Source organism: Symphodus melops (assembly GCF_947650265.1).
Source record: "Symphodus melops genome assembly, chromosome: 5".
Lineage (NCBI taxonomy): Eukaryota > Metazoa > Chordata > Actinopteri > Labriformes > Labridae > Symphodus > Symphodus melops.
Genome location: NC_136695.1, coordinates 15868697 through 15891472, shown reverse-complemented (window position 1 = coordinate 15891472; position 22776 = coordinate 15868697). Strand labels below are relative to the sequence as shown.

General features: G+C 41.2%; 1 protein-coding gene across 1 annotated transcript in view; it reads left to right on the top strand.

The window, feature by feature from the left end:
* The window catches only part of cdkal1 (CDK5 regulatory subunit associated protein 1-like 1), a 216971-nt gene that overhangs the window by 20409 nt on the left and 173786 nt on the right, over nucleotides 1-22776 (top strand). The window contains exon 4 of the mRNA XM_079344989.1: nucleotides 15190-15274. Within this exon, the coding sequence (XP_079201115.1) occupies nucleotides 15190-15274 (85 nt within the window). The remainder of the gene's footprint in view (nucleotides 1-15189; nucleotides 15275-22776) is intronic.

Below are 22776 nucleotides of genomic sequence, written 5' to 3'. Positions count from 1 at the left end.
TATGAAAATACACAAAAGAAAGTTAAACCCGTGAAAAAAAAAACAACTTTCAGGTTTTGTTCCAAAACTATGACAACTGTCTCAACTCTGTTTGTTCTTCCAACTGTTTCTGTCCACTTTCATCATGTTGGGGTTCATGTTTGTGACGTAATATTGTAAAGAGCAAGATCAGTAAAACGGAAACTAATGTCTGTAACATGCGGATATTATTCAAGGTTAGTTTTTCTGTCTTCAGTTAATAAGAAATCACAACCAGTACGGCTTCATTGGTTGTATAATCGTAGAACACGATACGTGACTGCAGCTTCCACCTCAGCTTTCATGAAGTTGAAAGCTCCATCTGCCTCAGCTCACATTGTTTTATTTTTGCTCGGGACAGGTGAAATTTTACATACAGGTGGCTCACACTTTTTTCTAGCCCTTTCTTTCTCTCTCTCTCTCTTTCTCTTTCTTTGTCTCTCTTCCAGGTGACAGGCTGGGAAACTTAAATGAAAACACACACACACACACACTCACTCTTTTGTGTACAGAAAATGGATGCGTGTTCCTCCCATGCCCTATTTTTTCACTGAAAATAAGACATGCGCACACACACACACACACCTCATTGAATATAAACTGCCATCTCCTCCAGCAAACAGCAAATATAATCACATTTGTAATGTCAGAGAAATAGTGCGTCAATATTTGCCTAGTCTGTTACTGTTTTGAAATGGGGAACTGACTGTGGTTACCATGGTGTGCATGATTTTGACAGTTGGTTTGAGGCACGGAAAGATACGCTGTCTCTCTCACACACACACACACACACGCGCACGCGCACACACACGCACACGCACACACACACACACACACACACACACACACACACACACACACACACACACACACACACTCAGTGAGAAAGCTGTTTATTCAAAGACACTTTCAGTGTCAGCCTGTTCAATAGCTGTTTTCAGTGAGATGAATAATTGTAAGTTAAGCCTCTTGTGAATGCTGGAGCTACATTATTATTGATCGTTTGGAGCTCTGCCAACTCATTAATAGAAAGTGTCTCCCAATATTTTCACTTTAGTTTTTTTTCCTTACATGCACAAAAGATAATATAAACCTCTGAATACGTCACGTTTTAGATATTTATCTGTTGGTGTTTTAAATAATATACACGTGTATTTTTTTCCCCCACATACATCAGCACCTTGTTCGTGTGAAGCTTCCAACCTCAATCAACACCTTCCATGACACAGAATTTATTCCAGAGCTGTTAAATGACATGATCGATGTTGCACAGGTGTTTGGGCTGTGTTTCCTGCCCAGTGTATATATGGAGATGTTTTATGGTATTTATCTTTTGGAGAGTAAACAGATTTCACCTAGCTGAGCGCTTGTGATGTTAATCTTGTTTATAGAGATAACGGGGATTGAATTGCTTTCTTTTCACGTTATAAACTAGTTGGTCTTCCTATAGTTTGGAAAGCACTTCACATGTAGTGTTCAGTTAACAAAGAGTCTTTTTGGCAGGCCTGCACAATGCGAGGAAAATATGCATCGTGTATGAAATTGTTCCAAATTGTGAGGACGGTATTATGCGATAAATAAACACACTGACACAGCTCTGTACCTACGCTTGTTACATGTCTTTATTATAGGAGAAAAGAACACATAAACATCCATAAAGCAGAAGTGTGGTTCTTTATCAGGTGCAGTTTAGTTTTGCGTTTTCAGTTGGTCTTTTATTGTCCTTGGTGATTGCACAGTTTCCTGTTATGATGCTAAATGTGACCCGAAGGCCAACCACAGATGAAGATGACCAGATGAGTGTGAACAGCTCTTTGTACGTATAATCTCCTGAAGGCTGTAACATGAAACCTGCAAGCTTTTCTGACATATTCTTATTTCATTCAACAAATCTGTAGTGCCTGAATGCTGCTTTTATTCCTATAGCCTCCTCTGCTCAGCTTCGTACCTGCCTCAGAAACTTGGACCAGGCGGAATAATCTACTTTGCAGTAGAGAAGAGCTAAACAGTGTCATTAACTTCAAATGGATCTTTTTCCTGTGTCAGTTCTGACTTTCCTTCCAGCCAGACCCATTGCTAACCTCACATGTGGACAGTGACATCAGCTTGATAATAAGAAGTCAATTACACCGGCCTCCATCTAGAGTCTGCCATGTTTCACTCTGCACTATGTGTTCAAAGTGAATTCATTGGAATATTTCTCTGTCCGCCAGTGACCTTTAAGACACCTCTTTCTCCCGGATACACTGACTTTTGTGCCCTTGACTCTAATAATCCCTCTCTGACTGTGTGAAATATCTTTTTATGCCTGCACTGATGATCGTAATGGTTTTCTGTCTGAGCTGCAGACTAGTGATTGGCCCCAATTACTGCCTGAACCTGCGGCTTCAAATCATTCTATCTATGCAAGGTGAGACGTATAAAGGGGGAAAAAAATCTATTTAGGCCTGCTTTCCATCTGCTGTACTGACCTCCATAAATCTCACTTAATGCACATTTAAAATCATAGGGAATTCACTTCCAGGTGTCTATCATTACTTTCATCTGTTGTACATTTTTTTTTCCATATACAACCCATATGTGCCATAAAAGCTCGAGAAGCCCTCTTATCTCCTACAGCAGTGATTGCTTCAAACTGAACGGCTGAAAATGTATTTATTTCTGTGGCTGACACGCACACCGCAGATACTTCCTTCTTGCTTTAATTACATCGCTGTCACTCTGGGTTTCACAATAAGTTGCCTACATCTAGTAGATGAGAGTGACTAGAACATCGGAAAACTGCTCCTAAAAAGTAGATGACTGATTATTATAGTCAGTGTTTGTGTGAGAGAGAGCGACCCTGTCTGGACCCGCTGTGTCCCTGAGATCAGCTGTAAGAGACAAAGACAGACTCCAGCCTCCTGCTCTGTACAAGCAAAACGTCGGCCATCTAAATTAGCGCTTGGCTTGCCTCGTAGCATTCATCATTCCTGCTCCACTTTTCAGCAGAGCTCGTCTGCCATTTTTCACTGCGATACCCCACCTTATTTTTCTTAACACTCAGTCTTTCCTCTGCTTGTTCTCTTTCTGTCTGTTTCTTAGCATTCTTGTAATGTTGAATATTCTGCTCCTTGACTTTTTTTTTTCTTTTCTGTAAGCCCTCCAGCCTTTTTTTTTTTTTTTAAGTTTGAAACACTTTTAAAATTCTTTCACAGTTTCTTTTGATTTCCTCACTCCCTCTCATCCTATTTCCACATCCCTTTCTTTCTCTGTCTGCCATGTTGACTCTACCTCTCCAACATTTAAGGACTCAGAAATATCCCCAGTGAATAGATGTTCCTAAGATGTTGTCAAACTGTTTGGCATGAGTGCTGTAGTGGACCCCTGCTGTGCCTTAGTTGGCATTCCCTTCCTGCTTCTTAGTACACACAGCAACACTTCCACACACTACATTGTCTGTCCCTGCACAAAGACAGAACATTTTACATACTCTATGCTGTGAATTGTCGCCGCTTTTCTGAGCTGATACATGGGAAGGATCCCGTCAAGGCCCCCAGTGAGTCTGAGAGGACAGCAGTCTGGTATTATCAGGAGGGTGTATGTAAGAGAAAGACGGACTCAGAGAGAGAGAGAGAGAGAGAGAGAGAGACCTGTAAAAGATGACAGCTCAGATGAAGTCTGTGCTTATGTGGATATGTTTCAAGTTCGAACATTTTCTCTTGCTTTTGGGCTAATATCCATTTTGAGCTGTTAGGTTCCACGTCCAAAAGCTTCCAACAGAGCTTTTGAGAAAAAGACTTCAGGATTTAGAAATGTTAATGCTTCAATCTCCAGAGAAATTCTTTTTTTTTTCTTTTCTTTTTTTTCTTCCCTTTAGGGGGACAATCATTTCGATGTCAGCACTCCTGATCCACCCAAGTCAGTGATGTCCAACATGCCTTTTACATATGCGGTCAGATCCCTGCTTCTGTTCCAAAAATTGTGCATAGGTGACGAGAAGATGTGTTTTCGAAACATTTTTCGATGACAACAAGCCTCAGTTTCTTCTGGCTTTATGTGCGGAACAGACTGGAATGACTGTGTCTGTAAACAAGAAATCTTACATGATATCTTAAAAACCTTCTCTGTTGCTGCTTCTTCCTCCTGTATGGTCAGTAAACTAGTGTCTGTTTAGAAGCCTTCATCTCCAAGTGCTTTGTGTGTTTTCCTCTCTTCAGAAAAGCGTGCTAGCCTGGGCCTCTTTTAGTACCATTGTTGAGAGCTCTGCAGAATTTTGGTTTTCTAATGAGTTGTAGTTTGTTTCTGATAATTACTTTGTTTTTTCCCAGCGATAAAGAGAGGCGTTTAGTAACGCTCAGAAAACAGAACAAGAGGATAAATGTCCTTTTTAGACATCCTATTTCCTGCAAACCAGGTCCATGACATCAGCTTTTATAAACATCCTGTCTCTACTTGTATGTCAACAGCCACAATAATAATAAAAAATAACAGGAGGGTAGAGCAGGAACGAGGCAGATAGATGTCACCTCAAGCTGTAATACTGGCTCACCGAGGCGTCCCGTCCTCTGCTCGTGTTGCTCTGTAGTTGCATCAGAAGATTAACAGCAGATGACGCTCCACGATGTTGTTTGGTTATTGTGTGTTTTCTCTTTGTGCCGTCTTTTACTCCCGAGCTGCAATAGAAGGTATTTTAGATTTGTTTGTCGAGGCCTGCGATCGCTGTTAAGAAGATTAGCGACTAAGCTAGTCTGTATCTTTTCAATGAACCGCCGTATTTGTGTTTGTATCTGAGAGAATAAGTTTGTAAATAACTGTCAGGTCGGATCTTCAACTGCCTCAGTCTGTCTCACAGTCCAGTTATTCAAATTGATTTATGACAAAGAGAAGCATCAAGTTCTCCCAACAGAGGCAACAGACTGTCTTGATTTGATAATTGATTGTTTTTTCATGTGCTTCCCATCTTCCAATGTCTAAATATAACTTGCTGTGCTACAATCATAGGCCGGTATAGAAATGTGTGTGTGTGTGTGTGTGTATGTTTGTGTGGCCCCAGCCAGCCGGTGTCCCTCTAATGACAGTTGATTGCATTATCATCCACGGCTGAGTGGTTGCTCACCCTGCAAGGCGGATAGACCAACCGCCAAAACCCCAAGGCCCCTCTCAGTGTGTGTCTTAGTCTTAGTATGTGACTGTGTTCCTGTGCAAGTGCTCACTTGTTAAATGTGATTGGAGGTGAAGCTCGTAAGTCCTCGAAGGCCCATTCACGACTTGCCACGTCAATGAGGCAAACCAACAGATACACACACACACACACACACACACACACACACACACACACACACACACACACACTCCCAGAGGAAAGGAAACCTTTTAGACAGAAATGTTGTCAGCTGGGAATCTGACTTGTTGTCCAGATCAGACATGCCCAGCTTGTCTCACCTCCCACAGCCACTCTCGCACACTTTGCTTTGGGAGTACCAATGTGTGTGTGCACATGCGTGAGTAAAGCCGTTACACTTTGGTACGTTTAATGGCCCTATGTGACTCATCATTATACAGGGGTGTCGGGAGAAATCCATCCTGAAATTGCACATTTGTTTGATTGAGGCGGTCACAATGCTTTATTTGACACATTTCTGATTGATTTTTATTCATACAGATGAATAATCTAAAGTGATGCATATCTGACGGGTTTTTCAGTTTGAGCTGTGAAACAAGGTTTTGAGCTTTGGTAACAATGACGTTTGTTTTTTTGTAATATTCCCTATTTAAGGTAATTCTGCAATACCACACTGCGAGATAAGAAGCAAAGATTGTTATAGAGTTGGATGAATGCATTTACTAGTTAATATTTTACATTACATGCAATACATTAGCAGATATTCTTATTCATAATGAGAAGCTGCAGTAAAAATGTATATTTAGAACTCTAGCTGCTCCAATAAGCACTGCAAGTCTGTAGCTGCAACGTTAGGACATTTTCCACCCAGTAAAAAAAAAAAAAAATCTGACAACAATGTTAGAGGGTTACACTTTATTTTATTTAAACTAATAGGGTGATGACAATATTTTTTTCAGCATCTGCCATGTAGAAGTATGGAACCTCTTAAAAAAAAAAAAAAAAAAAAAGCAACAATTGACCATTGATAGGGGAAATGAACAGGTACATGTGATATCAGTGTCTACCTGAACATCAGGTGAAATAAAAGCCTCTGTTGCAAGCCTACTTATCACGAGATACGGCTAAATCCTACAGACTGATCCTTTAAGACAAAGAGTTATCTTCATCGTTGTCCGTCCAACATCATCTAAAAGGAATTTCAGAGGATCATGTCGCGTCTTCGGCAGTCTCCCTTCGCTGACAGGCTTGAGATCTTACAATGTGACTTTATTGTGGTTCACCCCAGGGTGAATGGGTCACTGCCCCACCCTGCCTTCCAGTCCACCTGCCCTCGCAGTCAGCCAGCCTTGCATCCAGCTGTCCGGTCAGCCAATCAGCCAGTAAGGCCAGACAGGCCTTGTTAGCTCAGTCAAGTGTATCCATTCACCCCAAAGCCACCGCTTTGCCCCAGTATGCTTACCCCTATAAACCGCCTCTACTCTGTATCCCAAGGTCATCATGTCCTGTGTGTGTGTGTGTGTGTAAGATGAGGGATGGGGTGGCAGTGGAGGGGGCTGATATGTTTGAGATGGAGGGTGTAATGGATGGAGGGTATAAGACAGAAATAACAAGGGAGAGAAGTGTAAGCGTGTGTGCATGCATGGATTTGTGCACATTGGAGTGTGTGTGTGTGGGATGGAAAGTGGGTCATGGTGTGGTCTCTGTGTGAAGCACCAGGAGCATCATATTGACCCCTAGGGCTGCAGTCTGCCGCTCCTCTCTCTTACTGCACACACACTCACAGATACATATACACACCCAGACATCTCTGCCTTTTGCCCTCGTACATCATCGACTTGAGGGAGACTGGAGGGAAATCAGAGACGCACAGATCTGTTTCTCTGGTCTGGAAAATGTGCACATCTCAATCGCTCAGATAGTTTGTTTAAGTCCACAGCTGGGAAATGACTGAATGAACTTGGAGAAACGGGCCAAAAAGTTTTGGAAATGTTATCTGAATTTGATTGAGAACCAGTGTGCTGAAGAGACGGCAATTACAAACAACCGTTTCCATTGTGTTTTGCGGCCTTTGCGGTTCTGTAAAGTTAAATACAGTTTGTCTTCTTGCCAAACTCTTTTGGAAATCCCCACAAGAGACAAATAGTACTTACACGGTGTATGTAAAGTTGGCAGGGAAATGTCAAAGAAAGTTTGGAAACTTGTTAAGTAGAGTAGTGCTGGCTGAAATAAATATGATACTGTAGCTACAGTAATAGCAGTAAAAGGAGGCTTACATGTGAGATATATCTATCATCCTGGAGAGTCTTACAGGAGGCTGTATGAAAGGTTTATGGTGCTTGGAAAGCAGTCTCTCCAGGGCTCTTTTTCCTGCATAAATTGTAGAATCTGACTGCAGTGAACTCCCCTGAACTGCCTGAAAGTCTCGAGCAGGATGCTTTATAATCAGGGAGAATCAAAAAAACCCCCCAAAAAAACAAACAAACCATGCTCAGTACTTTCCCGGCAGGGAGAAAACAAATGTGTTTGCAGAGTGATCACCATAGGAGATCCATAATGGTAAAAAAGCAAGATCGCGGCTTCATTCTGCAATCATACCAACACACAGTCTTTAATAATTTAGATCATGGTGCTAATTACCTAAAGCCTGTGTAACTGTATGCCTTTGCAAATTAACCTGATATTTAAAGATGTTTCCTTATTGCAGAGATCAGATGAACATACTGTAATTGTTCTAATTATATATAGATGTTTAATTTGTTCATCTCAAGTAATTATTCTAAAAGATACATGCGTTCATGTGAATGCAGTACACAGGCACACATTAATTGTTATCTGTCATTCAAAGTAGTCAAGCCCATTGTTATCTTTTGAAATCAAATGGATGCATCGGAGTACTAGTCGAGTAATGAAGGAACATTTCATTTTCAGCTTGGAATTCTTGTGACACAAATATGGACCACTTGAATGATGACCACTGTTCAAACCACGACTTTCTAGTGGAAAAATCCCAGAGATAAGTCATAATCAATCTTTATCTGCTTTTTAAGATAAATGATTTGATACATTAGTTATGGTTTGGTTAACGTCCATTTAAAAAAGAAAAAAAGTTAGCTGAGGACAACGTTGGCGAAAATGGGGAAAAAAATAAAACCCATCTGAGGTTGCTATTATTTCTATTAGTGGTGCTGTGGAAAACTTGTGTGAAAAGAAGAGAGAGAGAGTCGAGGACTGGAGACTTCAGATGAGAGGGCAGCTGGTGGAAAGGAGAAAAAAACGAGTGGTGGTTAAAAAAGACGGGGGAGATATACACTTCAGGGTTATATGAGGAAAGTGAAGAGACGAAAGAGAAGTTACGTCAGGAGAAATTAGGGAGTAGAAAGCATTATGGGACTTTTAGAATGTTCTGGTAAAATGTCAGGTCTGTGCTCAGCACTGGACGAACGACATCCTTGCTTTGAACCTCCCAAAGTGTGTGACACCTACACTTTAACACTCGCGTGTTTTCAGTCAGTTCTGATTTCTCAGACAAATCTGAAAACATGATTTCACTCCCTTCATTTTATTTACCTTGAAAAGTGTTTTTATGAGTGGACAGGTTATTTCTACCACTCTGCATTGACTATCCTGAACATTACTGTGCACTACAGAGAGAATCCCATGTTAATGTTTGCTCTTAATGTGTAGTTAATATATATTTTATCTGTTTGCTACAGTTCTTATCAGTGAATGTGTGTACAGGACTTCCTCCTCCCGCCTTATTTCTACACACTAGTGCTGTATGACAGACTTCTGAAACCCCCACCTGTTCACGTTCCCCTCTTTATCTGTACAAGCCGCCAGTCTAACAGAGACTGGAAACAAACAAACATCTGCTCTCACATTCTCACCTCTTAGTAATTCAATCTTAAATTCACATGAGTTGCATTTCCTCAGACTGGATGAGAGACTTCTGTGAATATTATGAACATGTAAACATCACACGAAAAAGACCCCAGCGAGTTCATGAAGATGTAGCTTTCTTATTAGGGGACAAAAACAACTGACTAATGGCTGCTTTTTCAACAACAAGAACACAAAACTGTTCCGACAAAAAATAGAGAACAGAGTAAGTCAGTGTCGTAATTCCATTGTTGCTGTTCTTGAGAAACGTTTTTTTTTTTTCATACTAGCTGGCTTGGCCCGTACTCATCTTCTATTTAACAAATTGAACAAGGAGAATATCAAGTGTTGATGTATTTATACAAAGGAGCCTGATGTATGTCACCTTTACCTTGACAAAATGCACTCCACTGCTTTGTAACAGTGCAGCAATGAGTTGGGAAGATCTCCACATTCGTAGAACGACATCGTGACAACTCGTTCTTTCTAAAAGCCTTTGTTCCAATTGTACTTGATCACAAAGGCAGATCTTTACAAAGACTCCTTCGTAGCCTCTAAAGCACGGAGCATTTACTCTCTGTGCTTCACCTTACGTGTTGTACTTTATGTCCATTTCTTGAAAGGCTGCACCATGTTTCATTTCTACATGGCTCCAACAGTCCTCATGCAAAGGTAAAAAGTAAACCTGACAGTACCGAACATTTGCTTAAAGAAAAATAGAATAAAGTTCCTCTGAGGTGGAAACAGTTGTTTATTTACAGTACAGTAGTGTACATTTTACTGTATGCGTTTGCGAATTGTCACATCTGCATAAATGAATTACTCAGGAGATGACGGGAATGATTTATTCCCTATCCTGCCTCGTATTGTTTGTGTTTTTTCTTCTGCTTCTGACCCTGCAGCTGAGCCTCATCTCTGCTTCTCTGCAGGGTGCTGCGCACTGAAGCACACCTGTGGCTAAATCGGACCACAGACATTATGTGCAAAGACGGCAGAATGCATCGTTTAATCGTGTGATTTAACAAAATGTGTATGATTTTCAAAGGTTCACACATGGGACTAGCAAAGTGTCAAACTGCAGCTGTCAAATGCACGTTTTATGTTGACGGACACGTTTGCGTCCGATCGGAGTGCAGTGCAGAAGGTACTTTATTTCTCTACCCATTCCTCCTTGGACTCTCTCCTCTTTCATCTCCTGCTCCCTTCACTCCCCATTTCACTTCTATCCATTTGCTCTGGCTCTGTTTCTTCTTTTTGCTCACATTGTTGGCCCTACATTTGGATTCAGACTACCACCTGCCTCCAATTCAGCACCCCCCCCCCCCCCCCCCCCCCCCCCCCCACACACACACACACCCCTTTTTGCTTTATTCCTTTTCTTATTTACTTGCAACCATTGTGTGCTGCCTGTCACCCTTTCTTTTAGACCAAATGACTAACCTGCTCCCTCCGCCCTTCCTCCTCATCTCCATCGTAGGTTCAGTGATTGAAATGTGTGAGGTGTATTACCTCAGTAGGCCTAGGTGTTTCCCACAACTTCACAACACGCTATGTATCACCATATGGATCATGTCCATGTCCCACAAAGAATTCCTTTTAACGGCTGTTCTTTTTTGTTGAGAATAACAGCAGATAGATTTAAGGATCCTACATCTTAAACTCATAAATTTGAGATTAGAGGCCTTAAAGATCCTAAAAATAAACCAAAATATTCAGTTTATAATGCTAGAGCTATTAATACATTGTAAATACAGTATTCTTTCATTTTTATTAAAAAATTCTCCCCGTTGTCTCTGTTTTTTATATAGTGTGTAATATGTTGGTTTCACTTGACTATGAGTCCACTTGAACAATCTCTTTATGATTTGAAGCGAGCCTAGCTGTTGTTGCTGACTTCTTGTCATATGTTCATGGACATTGATCGTGTTGTTGTTGCTGTGTTTGACCTCGTTTTTGGTACATTTTGGATGACTCATGTCCGACTCCAGACCGCCTGGTGTTTGTAAAAATCCAAAAGGATCTTTGCTATCAGTTTAACTCACAGAGTTTCTTCTCCATGTTTGTTTTGATTTGAAACGTTACATCACGTAGTTTTTGCGTCCACTGCCACCTACTGGCTTCGATGGGAACTGCATCATGGGAAATGAGTCTTTCTAAACTGCATTCACAGCTTCGCGGTTGTACACGTTTTGGCAAGGAGCACATCGCGATATATTGCCATATAAATTTTTTGAGCACAGGCCTAATCCTCAGACACATTCACAAACAAACAGACTCCAGGTGATTCTTTGATAATGTTGCAGGAGAGTTTTGGGTGAACATCACACAAACACACACAGTACATTGAAAGGAATGGGTGAACTTAGGTCAAATAGAAAGCTGTTTTATCATGAAGTCTTTCCACAGCTGTGTTTGCATTTTACATTTATTAATAACCATAGTGTACACACAAGCCTTGCAGTATTCTTCTATTGTGGGTACACTGTACTCAGACTACTGTACACAGAACTAAAATGAATACACATAACCCTGGTCACATTTCTCATTTAAAAAGTGATCTTTTTGCAGGAGTCTTCCCAGCCACCTTTAAAACCCTCTCAAAGCTTTAAATTCCACAAAGTTTGCTGCTTTCATGGAGGGTTAACAGACGCAACATTTACCCTTTCACACACACGGATACACACACCCACTCGTACACAAATACCAGGATGTGTGTCTCTCCCCTGGGGGCTTTTCTTCATCAGATAAAAGATTAGTCAACAGTTTTCTGTTTTTACAACCTTTCAAATAATTGCCCGTGGGTCATTACATGCAAAAATAACCAAATCACTCCCCTGCCATTGGCTGCACCACCATACCTATGCAAATCACGTGCAACTTCTTTTTCTGTCTAGAGAGTTTCCATCCACAGTACATCGAATGGTGGTATGAGCACTCTAAGCTGAGTCACGTAGGGTTACCTCAGGCTGCTGAAAGATAGAGAACAGAAAATAAGGATGTTCGGACATTTATAACTTATCGTGTGCCTGAAAAGTTAATGTTCTACATACTGATGATGACACACTGTTGGTACTAGTTGGCACATTTTCTTGCCTATTTTTTTCCTGTTTTGACAGGAAACTGTAAAATCATGGAATGCTGTCAATATTAACATTTAATCATCTAAAAAAGAGTGAATACATGATCTCTTGTTGGCTAAATTATCCCTGTAAGAGTATTTAATTTGAACGACTTTCACCTGAATTTTTTAGGCCATTTCATTGCTGGTCACTCTATGTATACTAATATGTATGTAATGAATTAATCTTTCAAAAAGTTGACCATTTTCAGTCTTCTTTTCCGAACTGCTGTAAAGGTTTGTTTGGATTCAAAATGAATAGGCTGACTGTGATGTCACTGTGTGAACTCAGTTTTTATGGAGGGGAAAAAAAGAGTCTCCAGGCCGTAACTCATCGTGGCAACTGAAGAGGTGTATGATTACCTTTGTCAGTTTGGACCCACCCATGGATAAATAATTTCCTTGCTCACTTTTAATTCCCCCTGGTTTGACAAAACTAAAGTGTCTCAAATATGTCTAAGACGTCAAAGCAGACTCTGTGCTTTTCCTCCTCAGGCAGCTGGCTCAGTGTTTGGTGGCTTTGACCCTCAGTTTACTGGTAGAAACACCAACGGGAGGGGGCATGGAGTTACCACCAAGGTGACTTGTCACACATTGTCTCACTTCCTGCTGCTGAATTTGGACTATGTCAGTGTTTTGTACTGAATTTGGGGGGCGTGCTGACATACTTGTTATTGTTGTGCTACAGTGTGTATCTGCCATGCAGATGGTATGCTTGATCAGAAAACAGCTGCTGCTGTTGGCACTTCCCGTACTGAAGGGGGTTTTGGAGGTTTACAGCTGCAAACACCACAACAGGCATCTCTAATTTGGTCATTTGGACGAAGCCCATGGCTGCCTTTTGTCATTGATAAAAATCTAAAGCTGGAATATCCTGGTATCGATATAACAGTTGTACATCACAGCAAAAGGGTGTGTGTGGGGGGGTCTAGTTCAGTGTCCATGCACGGTTACTCAAGCATGATCCTGTTTCGCTGTTTACCCTTGTTATTCTTTTTTTGTGTATGATTTTTTTCTATTAGTAAGTTGTGCTGACTCTGTGAGGAGGGTTGTTGTTGCAGATGTTTTGATTCATCTTGAGTGCGTGTTTGTGTGTTTGTGTGTGAGTGTGTGTGAAATTGATGGAGAGCTTGTTATTGTTGGTCTGGAAACCCCCTCTAGGGACCGAGAGGAGACAGCAAGCACACAGCTGAGACCACTCCCACTAGTCCTGTGTGTGTGTGTGTGTGTGTGTGTGTGTGTGTGTGTGTGTGTGTGTGTGTGTGTGTGTGTGTGTGTGTGTGTGTGTGTGTGTGTGTGTGTGTGTGTGTGTGTGTGTGTGTGTGTGTGTGTGTGTGTGTGTGTGTGTGTGTGTGTGTGTGTGTGTGTGTGTCTGTGTCTGTGTCTGTGTCTGTGTCTGTGTGTATGCGTCTGTGTGTATGCGTCTGTGTGTTGGTCGCCTAGACAAATAAAGGTAGGCATAATGGGCTACATTTGCCAGCTGAACTCCTCTCCTTGCACTTCTTGAGTCACAAACATACACTTAATTGCTTTGCTTTTGTAGCTGCTCGATTACTCATTATTTTGGATCTATTTTATACTCCTGTCCCAAAAGAAATGATGACTCTTGACTTCAAACAAAAACCCCAAAAAACAAACCCAACACATGATTCAAGTCCTACCAGAGTGACTCATGTTATTTTGGTTCACGAGCAAGATGTGCAGCTGTTCTTACGTTTTGAAGAGAACTCACCGAGTGTTGTTTTGGGTCTGATACATTCATCCAATAAACTCAGACTGCTGCTTACTGTAGGACATATTAAACAGTACATCCTCAACGCTTTAAACCGTTTAAATGTAAATTTAAAGGTTCTTTTTTTTCTGCAGATCTGTCTTCTAATTGGTCTGTTCCTATTTGGCTTTTTGGCTACCCGACATTCTGAACATTAACAATTAATTTACTGAAACTTTAATATATCACTGTATGGCTGTGTGTTTGGGGTCGGTCTGCAAGGTGTAGGTGTGGTTGGTGATCCTTCCCTTCACCTCCACACCTTCTGTGTGTGTGTGTGTGTCACAGAATCGTAGTGCTGGTCTGTATCAAATTCGGAGTGCAGGACAAGCAATAAGAGGGGTGTGTGTGTATGCTTGACTGCAGCAGGGAAGTGGATTCTTAGTGAAATATCTGGTTCAGTGTGGCAGAAAGGGGCAAGCTTGGAGCTCCACACCACTGCTGTGCCACATCTCCTCCAGTATGTGTGTCCACGTCTGTCTCCTGGCACTGCCATGCAAAGCCTGCCACCAATGTCCTGAGCAGCAGTCGAGCTTAACGTCACAAGGCGAATCACACCACTGTGTGTGTGTGTGTGTGTGTGTGTGTGTGTGTGTGTGTGTGTGTGTGTGTGTGTGTGTGTGTGTGTGTGTGTGTGTGTGTGTGTGTGTGTGTGTGTGTGTGTGTGTGTGTGTGTGTGTGTGTGTGTGTGTGTGTGTGTGTGTGTGTGTGTGTGTGTGTGTGTGTGTGTGTGTGTGTTTAACTCTTAAATGTAAAGTCAGTAAGTAGAATTGATTTTACACTACACTTACAAATATCCAAATTAATTCCAACAAATGACTACACCTGTGTTACATATTTCTCTTCATTGTCTCAAATAGTTTCAGCCGGAGAAATCAGTCCTTTTCAAGTTGTTACAGGACGTGTCTTGCCGCAGTGAAAGCATGAGGCATTGCCACAGTATTGTTATGTTCTCGCTAAGTTGGCTTCTTAAATGTAAGAGATCAATTTGTGTCTCCTGCACTGTGTGTGTTTGCACTCAGCGTTTATAACAGGCGCTGAGTATGCAAATGACACGAACAAACGCATACATACATGTACAGTACATGTTTCCTGGAAACCTTTTGAGTTCAGGATGTGACTTTTATGACGGGTGTGCCGACCGGCTACACGCTTCCCACTTTGAACCTTTGACATTCAGTTTCTCACGTTCTTCTGTGTGGACTGTTATTTGAATGTGATTGTAGGTGACTTGTTTTTTTCATTCTTTAAAATGAAACTCTCTCTCTCTCTCTCTCTCTCTCTCTCTCCCTGTAGATGACCCAACAGAAGCAGACCTGTGGTTGCTCAACAGCTGCACTGTGAAGAATCCTGCAGAGGACCACTTCAGGAACTCAATCAAGTAAACTATAACACAAAATGCACATTTGGAATGATCATATAAGAGCCCATTAAGCCCAGCATATACGTGTTATTTTTAAATGTATGCCTGGGACACTGGATGGCCTGGTGGTCCGCGTGGCAGCTGTTGTTGGTCTGGCCTCGGCCTTATGCTGCATGGCATCCCCAACTCTCCCCCAGATGCTCCCTGTTTCTTCAGCTTTCTAATAATAAAGGCCCAAAAAATATGTATATATACTGAAAAAATATGTATATATACAGTATAGTATATAGTAGTTCAAAGTAGTTCGCCTTTATACCCATAAAAATAACACCAAATATTTAAACATTACCTTCATATAAGTCCTTGAATATTTGTGGATGTTTTTCAAAATTATGTCTTCACCAGCGTTTTTAATGTTTATGCTCCAGTCTCAGGTTTTTGCTCACAAATTGACCTTCTTCATGAATTAATGAAAGTATTCTTGTGTGTTTGCAATGCACATGTGCTACATCTTTTTCCCTTGTTGCCAAATGTCAGTTGCTGCGCACTCAAACTCACACACAGGAACAAAAAGAGAAACAAACGAACGCTCCCATATTTGCATAAACGAAGAAATTCAGTTTGAAATTGTTTTTCATTTTAATTAATTTCCATCCATTAGGGACACACACACACAAGTGCACACGCACACAGACCTGAAGAGTGTGTGCTTTTTGTTGGGAGTGAGAGAGAATGTCACAGGGTCTGTCATTGACTGAATGTGTGTAATTGTCAGTGTTAGCTTTTGGAGTTTTCAGATTGACTTCCAGCCAGGACTCCGTGTGTTTAAAGCCCTCAGATAAGGGTAACAGTTGTAAGTGACGTTATATGAACACTTTGTTTGTGGGTTAGAAAAAGAGACATTCATTCTTCTTCTTAAAAAAAAAGTAAAACCTATCTGTTCAGTAACCACAATCAAATTAAGACGCTAAAAAACCTGGTTCAATAGAAAGAAATGATTTAATACTGTATATCTTGATGTTATATTTATACATGTTAAAATAACTAATAAGCAGTCTGTAATTTTGTTTAAAAGTTAAAAGCTGTATAGTATTACTGTTAGAGCAGTGAGGTGGGTTACCGTCACTTTAAGAGAGAGAGCTCTTGAGTGTTGTGGGAGGGTTAGAAAGGATTCAGACAGTTGAGGATACAGTATAGTTTATTGATTAGGAGAACTTGATTGGTTCATCCAGTTGGTACCTGGACACTGGCAACGTTATTATGTGTTTACAACTGCTACAGATGACAGATTTTGCTCTTTCTTTTTTTCAGAACACATTAATTATTAATTGCTGTCAGTACCTAAAGACAATTTTAACCAGAATCTTAAACAGTGTATCTGGAGAAAATGACCTGCCCTGCCTTTAAATGCGTTAGCTTTGACTCTAGCTGACGTGTGATTGCCCTCGTTTGAGCTATTTATCACTGGAGACGTGCACTCTTCCTGCTGATTGTATGACACATTACTCTGACTGTCCAAAGATAAGCATAACAGATGAAACACAACACCATTTTGTGTGTTGTGTATTTTTAGTCCCCTTAAAACCCCATCCCGCCGCACGTACCTCCAAACTGCCACAGCACAGTCTGACATGTTTGAAAGAACAAATTACAGGCTTGTTAGTTGGTTTGCTCTTGTGGATGATTTGCATTTTAAACTGAATGGCAAAAGCAGCAATTCATCATCTGTTACATTTAACATGTTGGATATCTGAATAATCAGAACTAACTCATGATAAGGCTCAGGCTGTATCACCGTTTTACAGGGAGGAGATTTCTCTTGGCCACCTTGATCAGAGCAATCTTCCTGTCATCCTGCTTCGTCTCTCTCTCCTCGCGCTCACTCTCTCTTTCACTTTTCTGTCATGCCAATTTTTACACGCTAAGAAATTCCAATTGAATTGCACAAAATAATAACACACTTCAAGACTTTAGAAATGTCACCCTTGTTGATGCCAGAGCTTTCATTTGACTGGAAATCACCCAGCTGTAATGCTAATGCAATTAATGCTCTATTCATTGGGAGGGACAGACACACAGACACGTAGCCGGAAGAAAAAAAACTTTTTTTTATTTTTTTTTTCTCCACTTGCTGCTTGCATGATAGAGACACATAATGAGGGTCTACGTGATCAGAGTGAATCCACATGCCTGCTTAAGTTTTCCTTTTTTTTTATTTTTTATTTGGAGCCTTGATTTTTTTCCTTGGCATCTCTTCAAGATGATTGAAAGAGAGGGAAAAAAAAGAAAAAATCAGAGGAGGCGGAAGGCACAAGGCTGCCTCATGCTCAGTCACACGCTGGTCGTTGTGACTGCACCTCCTGGTACCACAAACACAAGCACATATATTTCTCACACACGCACAAGTCAAAGGTTGAGACCTTTTTGGTGACCCATAAAGGCAAATTGATCTGTTCAGTTGCTCTTCTTTTGAATGCATTGAAATCTTAAAAGTGGAAAAGTTCTCCAAATTTAAGAGGCTAAAGGTTTATTTTCTCGAGCACAAGGTTTATGACATGCAATAGCAGACATTGAAAACAATAGCTGGCATCATGCAAAAATGTTTGGTTTTTTTTGTTTTTTTTCTCGGACTTCAGAATAAGAATCTGGTAAATAAATAATAAACCCAGTGCACATAGCCATATCTCTATCTCTATCTACATATTTGTCAATCCGTGAAGTTAAGTTAGCGTATTTTCTGGAATGGGCTTTTTCCCGTGTTTCTGTGATCTCCCATCTTTAAGAGAAAAATCAAGACCGGACCTTATTTCAGGGTGAACAGGTCTGCACTAATCTTGCTCTGAGCATGTTGAGTTCATCTCTTACATTTTGTTGTTAAATGCTTTAAACCTTTGCAAAGGTGATCAGTCGATGCATGATGAGTGTGTAGGAGTGACAAGTTAGTTTAGCTGTTTTCTTAGCTTAGCTTACAGAGTTCTGTGTGAAAACACCCTGTGTGTGTGTGTGTGTGTGTGTGTGTGTGTGTGTGTGTGTGTGTGTGTGTGTGTGTGTGTGTGTGTGTGTGTGTGTGTGTGTGTGTGTGTGTGTGTGTGTGTGTGTGTGTGTGTGTGTGTGTGTGTGTGTGTGTGTGTGTGTGTGTGTGTGTGTGTGTGTGTGTGTGTGTGTGTGTGTGTATAACAAATTGTCCCCCATGGCTGTAGCATGTGGGACATTTTGTGCTATCCGCAGGCACACACACACACACACACACACACACACACAAAGGCGTGGTCACAGGCATGTTGATCAGTGTCATGCTAAATGAGTTGAGGGGTTTCAAATGAAGCAAAGGGGCTTTCAGGAGTCTTCTATCATGGTTTAGAGAGACACAGTGAAAATATGGTTTATTACTTCTGGAGAACTGGGGCTTAGTTGACATCCATGCCAAGTGTGTGTGTGTAGGTGGGCCTTCAGGTGGATGGATGCCCAGGCAGCTTGTGTGTGTGTGTGTGCGCGCACAAATGAGTTCTACGTAGCTTTAGGTTGAATCAAACCCAGATATTTGTTTCTCTGTTCAAGATCTCTCAGACCAGGTTAAAAACTGCTTTTGTTGATGTAATCAATCACTAATTATTAATATTGTATAAAAGCCTTGAACACTAATTTCTTTACTAAATGATTCATTTCCTGCTGTGTTGCACTGCTCCTCCAGACTGTTGCCATCAGCATTTTTTAAAGCTAAGCCGGCTTGGATCATTATGTTGAGCATGCAGAGTGAACAGAGTGAGTGAACATGTGTGGGAGACGGGATCCCCCAGGAGCTTCTTTACAGAACATGCTGCTCTCTGCCCTGATGTTCACTCTTTCAGCAGGACTTCTAGACCAGGACCTCACTCTGTAGCATAAACCTCTTAAGGAGCATCTAAATGCTAAAAAAAAAAAAAAAAAAAGTCAATTAGTATGGATCTTTGGGTGTATCCGTGTGTGCTTTTGAAATGCTTAAATCTATAGTGTAATTCAATGTCGGAGACCTCACAAATCAATGAATGTGGAATGCATTACAGAAACGGTTGCTCAACAGCATGTAATTAACCTGCTCTGTTTGTGTGTGTGTGTGTGTGTTGGATTTCTCCATTTGGCTGTCTCCAGTAATTTGTATGATCAAGGGAGTGTATGCTTAACGAATTAAAACCCAACTCGGAATTCTTTACCTCTGTTTTCAAAATATGCCAATTCCCACATTGTATTTACATTAATTTGAATATAATTTTGATATTCATGAACCAACCACAAGAAAGGAAAAAAAAAAAAGTAAGTTAATTGAAAAGGGACACACAACACACTGAATGAACTCCTGGAAGAAGTCCAAAGTATGCTGTGCTCATGTTGTGTTTATAACAGGCTGGGTGGTAAATGTATATTGTAACCCCTGGCTATAGCACGGGCTATTGTTTGCTCACTGTTGGCTTGGCAGAAGATCTTTTACACATTTGAAGGGTAGACCAAATCTTAAAGTGTGCAGAAACTTTTCTACACTTAGCCTCTTTACATAGACACATAGTCAAAGCAAGTCATACTATAAAAATGACAAAAATAACACATTGGGTCCTCGTTCTGTTCCCTTAACGAACAGAGGCAAAGTGAGGCAGGAGGCTTTTTAAAGTGACCAAACGTACACAAAGCTCCAGGCCACAGACGCCCAGGTTTAGCTCACCTTGTTCAATGACAGTTATTTTAGGTGGAAATCGACATTCATAAATGCCACGCAAGGACTAACAGTTACACCCCATGGACTCACGTGCGGGGTCCGGAATTAACACCAGCCAAGCGCCAAATGGGGGTAGACTTTCCCTTTGGCGCGTACAGTTCAGAGGGCTATCAGGACGCGTAACTGTTTAACCAAAAAAAGCCCTCAAAACTATGCTCCGTGTGCTTTTTATGTCGCTGCAGCTATCTGCTCCTCTCTCTGCTGTCATGACTGTGAGACACCAAAATACATTTCAGCGCAAACACACACGAGAGCCAACCACCATGCCCGCCACCCGCCACCTTGGCCTGTGAGTCAAAAGTCTTCCTCTGGCTCAGTGTACATGCTGTGCATATTGAGCTTATTGAGTCGGTGCACACATCTACCTCTATAAGAGTAGATGTTCTACTCTGCTTGGTTTGGTTAAAGTCATCCACTGTGATTTTGGCTGCAACTTGAACAACAAGAGGACACTCGTATCAAAGTGTTTCAGTCACAAGGCTCCACATGGATGTGAGCACTTTCCTACTCTTACCACATAGAAGAAGTGTGGGAAAGGATGTTCAGGGTTTCAAGGGGGGATCTTGACTCCGCGCTTTCTCCGATTAGCCCCTCACATCTGACACATGGAGGGCTTATGACTCTCATGTATGAGGTTACCGCAATAATAAATGCAAAACCGGTCACACCCACCTCTATAGATGCAGAATTGCCTCTTCTGACTCCTGCAATCCTCCTGGAACAGAGGGTTTGCTCCCCCTTTCTTTTTGTTCCAGGATCATCTGAAAATGCAGATCTGTACTGCCAGCTATGGAAGGGATTCAAAGAGGTGGAGGTAAACTATCTCTCTACTTTTCAAAGCCGGAGGAGGCGGCAATGTTCTGACCTTTCTCCAACCACTGACTGAAATGGTTCAACTTGTGTCTTGCAAAGATTAGCTTGTTATCTATTGGTTATACATGATCACATGGGTAATCTGTAGACAGACCATTTAGCTTGAGAGTGATACAGTGAAGCATCATCTCCTCTATCGGTTCCATCTGCCTGTGAAGATCCTCAGAGATGCTTTGTTTGTAACAGAGACAGCCTCGTCGTTACTTGAATCATCAAAGATTCGATCAGAAGAGTCTGAGCCTAATGACGATCTCACCGTCGAGTCAGTGTCTGATTTTGTCCATCTTGGAGCAAACGGCGACACTTTGCGGATGTGATGTGGGTGGATTAAATCTTTCACTGGATTTGGATTGATGATGCGTCGGGACCATTTCTGTTGGAATATTATGATCATGAGAGTAAAGTAAATCTTCAAATGGTGAATCGAAGACATTAGATAGGTGGCTTGTTTGTTGTTGTCTGACAGACGCGTAGCTCGTGACTGCTGTTGTGGAAAACAAATAGTTTGATTACTGGCTTCAATTCTTGTGTTGCAAAAAATACAAAACAAAAAAAGAATCAATAGTTGGAAAAAGCATACATTTCATGATCAGTTGCTTTACACTGTAAAATCCTTAGTCTCTGTCATCTCATGTGAGTGTATTCTACTTATTTGATATTTCTGAGTGTTGATAGACAACAAGTATCTATGTTTCTCTGCACTGTTTCACTATAAGAACATTTTCTTGTGTATTTAGTTTCAATTTCACAAAACCTGCCGAGGATATGTGTGGCACTTTAGACTGGCTCATGTAGGGGATGGACACATGTATGATCTGGTCAACAGTTTGCAGGTTATGTTATATTTTCGAAAAGTATTTCAATCTGTTTTCATTTCACTTTAGTTGAGAAGTATAAAGTTGAGTAAAATAACGTTATTAGTTGAAATCACTCAGAAGTTGGGCAGTGAGATCAAGGTTGTCTATTCCGTCTTCAGACCGTATAGTCACAGCGGGGTTACAGGAGGTGAATATGCATTATAGCCCATGGCTGCATCTGTCTATTAGAAAGATGTCCACTGATGTTGGGCAAGTGATTTTATGTCATTGATTTCTGACCACGCACTTACCGGAGGCAAAGGTCATGCTTGGCAAATAAAAATCATTAAAGTGAGAACCTACACTGAAACTCGATTTGCATAAGTTTTTAAACAGATCTTACCTTTTTTTTCTTATTTTTAATGCTCAGAGCTTTCACAACTCCTGAAAAAACCTGGAGTCCAGAGAGTCTTATAGAAGACAAATCTTTCAAATGACAAACTCTGAGCTGCTCTATTATTAACAGTTTGGAGACTGACCTCAGAAAAAGACAAACACTGCACTCCCACACAGGAACATAAATACATGTAAGCCGAAGCTTGTTCTTCCAAGAATCAGTCAAAGACTTGCCTTGTTTTTTTGCTTGAGTGCTGTGTTTTACTTTTGCAGAGCTCATATTGCATGGAGCTGTTGGTTTTGGCCTTACAGCATGTTATTTTAAATGAAGTGACACACACACAAAGTGACTGACATTAAGGCCACAAATGTTTCCTTTTCGTTAGGACATGACAGCGAGGTATAAACAATCTGATATCTGCAGTGACCTTTAGAGTTGTTTACTAAGGGCAGTTGTTTTACGTCTGTGTTGGCCCAATGCAGCAGACACACACACACACACGCACACATGCACACACGCACACACACACACACACACACACACACGCACACAGCTTGCTGCCTGAGGCTGCTTTTGGTACAACCCAGGGATTGGCATTTAATCTGTCAGTTCTGTAGGGCATTAGCCTACATTTGGGGGTACACGCAGACACAAAAATAGTCAGGCAGGGAGAGACGGACGGACTGACTGACTGAGAGGGAAAAGA